Source organism: Miniopterus natalensis, chromosome 15, assembly GCF_054644295.1.
Source record: "Miniopterus natalensis isolate mMinNat1 chromosome 15, mMinNat1.hap1, whole genome shotgun sequence".
NCBI lineage: Eukaryota > Metazoa > Chordata > Mammalia > Chiroptera > Miniopteridae > Miniopterus > Miniopterus natalensis.
Window position 1 is genome coordinate 24,087,947 of NC_142095.1, and position 6,000 is coordinate 24,093,946.

At 46.3% G+C, this 6,000-nt stretch overlaps 1 protein-coding gene across 2 annotated transcripts in view; it reads right to left on the bottom strand.

The window, feature by feature from the left end:
* Positions 1-5,233, bottom strand: part of RYK (receptor like tyrosine kinase) — a 69,479-nt gene extending 64,246 nt beyond the window's left edge. For both annotated transcript variants that reach the window (XM_087824941.1, XM_087824940.1), the window contains exon 1: positions 4,999-5,233. In XM_087824941.1, the coding sequence (XP_087681067.1) occupies positions 4,999-5,233 (235 nt within the window). The remainder of the gene's footprint in view (positions 1-4,998) is intronic.
* Between the last annotated feature and the right edge of the window lie 767 nt (positions 5,234-6,000).

The window sequence follows — 6,000 nt, forward strand, 5'->3', positions numbered from 1 at the left end:
AGTCCCTGTACCAATTGACTTTCAACAGAACTGCATGCCCACTACCAAGGAACCAAACTGGTTACATAGCTCCTCCAAGTCTGCTTCCTCATCAGTAAAATGGAAATAACAATATATACTTAACACAGAGCCTACCTTTGGACCTGACAAAGGCAAAAGATTCCACACATCAGCAGCTTTCTAAAAAGTGTCGACTGCTACTTCTACCACTAGTAGTCTTAATATTGTTATTTCAAAAAAACTGCTATATGGCACCAGCTCTTCAACCTTAGCTGCCATTTACACAGTGTGGAATGACTACTAGCCTTTATCTCCATTACCTTCCCAAACTTCCCTAACATGATAGCAATGAAATCACAAACACATTAAACCACAAAGACAAATAGAAAGGAAAAGAAGACAACACCACATCATACATTTCAACAACTTTTGCCAGATGAGAAGCAGTTGAAGGAGTGGTCACTGCCCCTCAAGACTCCTGAGGGGCTCAGCAATGGAGGCACCAAAAGCCACCAAAGTCCAGCCTAGGCTCAGGCCTGACAAAGGGGGGGATTCTGAAGGAGGTATTCAAAGTAGTTGGACCCCCGGGTCCAGCAGGAGACCCAAAGTCATTTCTGAAGAAATTGAACCACACTGGCAGGAGCACTGTAAACAAAAGTCAAAATCTAACCCAAACCCAGGCCGCTGGTGTATCACCAAACATACCAGAGGCAGAAACTGGAGATATCTTCTCTGTAGACACTGACTAGTCCCAAAGAAGACATGAAAGTGCTGATATGTGGGGTAGACTCCACCTGCACCCCAAGGGTAGTCACATTAGACCAACACACACACACACACACACACACACACACACACTTTCTTTCCCCAATTAACTTTTCAGCATCTCACTCTTAATTACAGACAGCCAAGGATCACCAGACATTTGTGATATAAACAAACATAAAAAGAACCCTGAAATTAACAGGCACTGTTAAATTAACTGGAGGAAGCAGAAGATTAAAAACATATTAAATATATAGAAAAATAAAAAACAACATGCACACATACCTCAAAGATAAGAGAAAATAATACATTCATAAAATAAGGATAAAATGGAAACAGAAAATGAAATGAAGTGGAAATGGACAGAGAACAAAAAGAGCTTCTAAAATTTAAAAGCATCATCAATAAAATTTTAAAATAGCCTGGCCGGAGTGGCTCAGCGGTTGAGCGTCGACCTAAGATCCTGGCAATCGGGGTTCGATTGCCAGTCAGGGCACATGCCCAGGTTGCGGGCTCCATCCCCAGTCGGGGGAGTGCAGGAGGCAGCAGATCAATGACTCTCACATCATTGATGTTCCTCTCTCTCCTTCTCTTTTCCTCTCTGAAATCAATAAAGCTATATTTTAAAATAAAATAAAATTTTAAAATAAAAACTTGGAAGACAAAATTAAGAAATTCTTCCCCTCTTCCCACCTCCAATACAAAGGCATAAATAAGAGGCAATGTAAATTAAGAAAATCTGAAGATCAATTCCAGGACAGTCAATGACCAAAACAACAGACATCTCAGAAAGGCAGAACAAAAACTGGAGGGTAGGAAATTATCAAAGAAGTAACAGACATTTTTGAAAACTGAAGGATATGAGTCTCTAGAGTGAAAGGGCCCAGATTGTTTGACGGGCAGACAGACAGAAGAAAGGACCCACACAAAAGCTTATAAAATTTCAGAACACCAGAGAGAAAGACTTCAAAAAAACAACGAAGAAAAACAAGGATCAGAATGGCTTTGGATTTTTATCAGAAACCTTAAGGCCAGAAAACAGTGTGAAAATGCCATCAAAATCGTGTGTGTGGGGGGGGGGAATATTTTCAACCTAATATACTAAATTCAGCCCAATTATCTATAAAGCATGAAGACCTGATACATGCCTTCAGGCATGCAAGGCCTCAAATAATTTACCTCCCATGCACCCCTTTCTAAAGAGGATACACTTTAACAAAACAAAGCAAACCAAGAAAAAGAAAGACAGGAGATCTAGGAAACAGTCTCCAAGACAGAAAAGAAGGGAACAGAAGTCACAGGAGAAACAATCCCACTGTCCAGATTGGAATAAGAGGATAGGAGACTCTGGAGGGGCAAGTCTCTAAGGAGAAACCAAGTGGAACTGATAGATGTACTTCCCGGGGGGGGGGGGGGGGGGACCAAAAGGAATTTAAACATATTTCTTGGAGTATTTCAGGGAATGTAGATATATTAAAAAAACACACAACTAATCACAAAGTTTAAAAGGCAATTAATTACTTGCTCCAGGGAAAACAAAAATGTATGCGAAAGAAAACATATTCATGGGTCACTATTTAACTCTGAAGTGAGCAATAAATATATACACAATAATGTAAACACTGACTGCTGGTTTTACCAAAAATTATTACATAACTATATTGGGGGGGATTGGGGAAGAGAAGAGGCCAAGTACTCAGTTATGACATTAGGAAGGCAATTGCTTATTATATATTGATTTAGATATATGAAAGTAAAAAACGGGGGAAAAATAAGCAGAACTAGTTTAAGATAGCAGCTTCAACTGCAAAGTAGAGCCTGGAGGATTAAAAGGCCAAAGGCAGGAGACCGCTATTTTTCATTCTGAGCCTTTTAGCACTATTTGATTTTTTTATAAATTATGTGCACGTATTAATTGAAACAACAACTTATTCTCATATCAAGGGCAATTAGTTCAATTTATAAAGTTGTCACTATCAACTTCATTTATAAGTTTCGTACTTGGAATTCCAAATTCACTGTCTTAGAAACATTATAAAATGCTGGTTAGTTTCCCAAGTCAGCTTTCAGAAGACATTTAACCCATAAGGATACAGAAGTATAGTACAAAGCAGTATTTCAAGTAGTTGTAAATACCTTAAGATTTTCTGTGGGAAACTGCATTCTGAGAACTCAGGATGCCTGGTACACACCTCAGTCCTACCCACTTGCTCTTCTGCACCCAAGTGTAGCCAAGGAGCATTTTAAAGGTATAATGCATAAGGGACATGGGAAAGGAATGGAAGGAGGGGACCTGGACCTGGCAAGGTGGAGAGTCAAAAGACCCACTGTAACAGATCAACTCTACCTACATTAGAGAAAATACTACTGGAGGTCCCTCTTGCCCCAGAAGTGGACTAGGTTCATCAGCAAGGCAATCCTCCCTCTCTGCTCCCTACAGCCCACTCCTGCTCATCAATCAGGTAACATATACATCACTTCAAATATTAATTAGCAATCACTGTTTTTCTACCATGCCATACTCAAACTTCTATAGTATCAACAATATCTTCATTTCATTCAATGAAACTTTGCAGCCTATGTCAACACTACGTTAGATTTTTTTTTTTTAAGATTATAAATTGTGTGACCTTCAGCAAGTTACTTAAAGCTTTACTTTACTCATCTCTAAAATGGGAGTAATGATACCTACCTCACTAGGTCACAAGAAAAGTAGAGGAAATAATGTGTATAAAACAAGTAGGGGCAGGTATATGGCAGGCACTCAATCAATGTCAGCCTCTGGTTGTCCCCTGTCCCCTACCCCCACCCAGACTGGTTTCTTACATGTAAACAGTCACAAATTATAAACATGTTTTTAACAACAACAAACTTCACAAAACCATGCATAATACATGAAAATTTTTAAAAAACTAATGTGATATGAGTCCATTTATAAGCATTGTTATTTTTCTTAAACCTTAGTTTTATGTTCCAAGTACTAACCCAATTTGCCAGTTTTAATTCAGCTAAACTAAGTCAGTTCAGCTGATTCAGCTAGACTAAAAAGAGAATTAAGAAAGCAAGACATTATAAAAACACAGCATTCTTCTTTGGTTAAAGACTGAAAACCCATATACGTAACAAAATCTAAACAGTCCCCTAAATGCAATTCCTCAAAAGACCTCAAGTAAGTCTTATAACTTAAAAAAAAATAAAACTGACCAATAATTGATGCTTACGAGAATAATTTTTCCCCTCACTCAGACGCACCACAAACCTGAGATGAAATAAAGGCATTGCCATAACACACAAAAGAACGAAAATGTCTAGGTATCTGCAACTACCAAAGACTTCCCATTTGGGGCCGTTTCTGTCAGACCTTCCTCTAAGGGGTCATTTCCAGAATCCACAAAGTCACAACACCAGAACACCACTGTTTTTTTTTTAAAAAAAATTAATTCCCAAACGACAAAGCTAATTAAGTAGAATAGAACCAACTGACCCAAAGCCAAGTTCTCCTTTTCCTTACAAAATATTCAAAGTAGGAGAGTGGCCCAGAAATAAAGGATCAAACCCCAACACATCCCAGACAAGAAGTTAAAAGGTGAAGGCTACCTGAAAATTCATTCACTATTTAAAAGCATGGTTTTCAGTCGCAAGATTTGGAGACTGCCACGAGCATGTAATGCTTATAGCCTCTCTCATTTTTTTTTTTTTTTTTAAACATGCTAACAAGAAAGTATAAGCTCAGTAATGTGGCCTCTACTGCAGCATCAAAACCACCGCCAAGGGGTTACAGCCTTAAATCTACATAAAGCGTAGATGTCGAGGTATCCAAAATCCAGGGCCCTAAAATGACACGCCCGGTGAGGCGGGTGAGGGAAGCTGTCCGGGCGCCTGACTCTAGGGACGGGGTGAAGAGGCCACATGGAAGAGGGAAATGCGGTGGATCCCGGTCCCGCGCGCCGGCCAAGGTGTCCCCAGGTCTTTTCGTGGCGGAGCCGGAGGGCGTGGGGCGAAGCCAGGAGGCTGACCCCGGGGGGGCCAGGCGGGGACCACACCTCCCAGCCAGCACGGCAGGCGGAGGCCGGGGCCCGAGGGCGACCCCGGGCGCTGGGACGGGCTGGGGAGCACCGGGGAACAAGGAGGGAGCCGGCCCCGCGGGCCACGGCGGGCGCACTGGGCCGCCGACGGCCGGAAGCAGCCCGGGCCCAGCCCGACCTGCCCGCCCGGCGCGGCGGCCCCACTCACCGATGAGCCGGCGCACCTCGTCCTCGCTCAGGTAGAGGCTCACGCTGGGCCCCGCGGCCGCGGGCAGCAGCGCCGGGGGCCGCGGGGCCGGGGCGGCGGCGGCGCCGGGCGCGGGCAGCAGCGGCAGCAGCGTGATCAGGAGCAGCAGCGGCGGCGGCGGCGGCGGGGCCCTCAGGCCGCGGGCCACCGGGAGGCGGCCCCGGCACGGCGGCCCCGGCCGCGCCGTCCCGCGCATGGCCACCGCCGCCGCCGCCGCCAGGAGAGAGTGTCGGCCGCCCGCCGCGCCGCCGCCGCCCACCCCCGGCCCCGAGCCCCTCACAGCTCCGAGCCGGGGGCGGCCGCCCAGCTCATCGCGCCGCCGGCCCGTGGCAGCCGGCCGCCGCTTTAGACCGCCGGAGCGCGCCGCCGCCGCCGCCTCCTCCTCGGCGGCATCGTCCACGGCGGGGGCTGGCCGCGGGGGCGCGCCCGTGCGCGTCGCCGCCGCCCCGAGCGCGCGCGCGCAGGCTTCGTCCGCTCCTTGCGGGCCCGGCTCGGCGCGGGGCGCTTTGATTTTAAAGTGCAGTCGCCCGCGAAGGGCTCCTTGGTCATCCTCTAAAGGAGGCCGCCCCACCCCACGTTGTCACCAACCTGATGTCTGCTCGTCCATTGTCTGCAGCACCCTCACCGCGGCGGGGAGTGCGGGCGGGCCTGCCGGCCGGGGCCGCGCCTGCAGCCGAGGGGGCTCCCCAATCCGGGGAAATGCCTGGACGCGGCCGCTCTGGTTGCAAAAGAGAAACTCGCTTTTTTGTTTAGTGAGCAAATGGAGAAAAATAGAAATCACCTCGTATCCCACCATCGGAAGTCCACAGTAACCTTCCCATGTTTGTTCTTATGCATATATGTACTCTATACATTTATTGTCCAAAAGGAGCTTAGCAAACTATAGTAACCTATTGTTAAACGTTACACAATTTTCTTTTTTTAATAATCGTTCTGCGTCCCTATTATCAACCGCATCTGGGG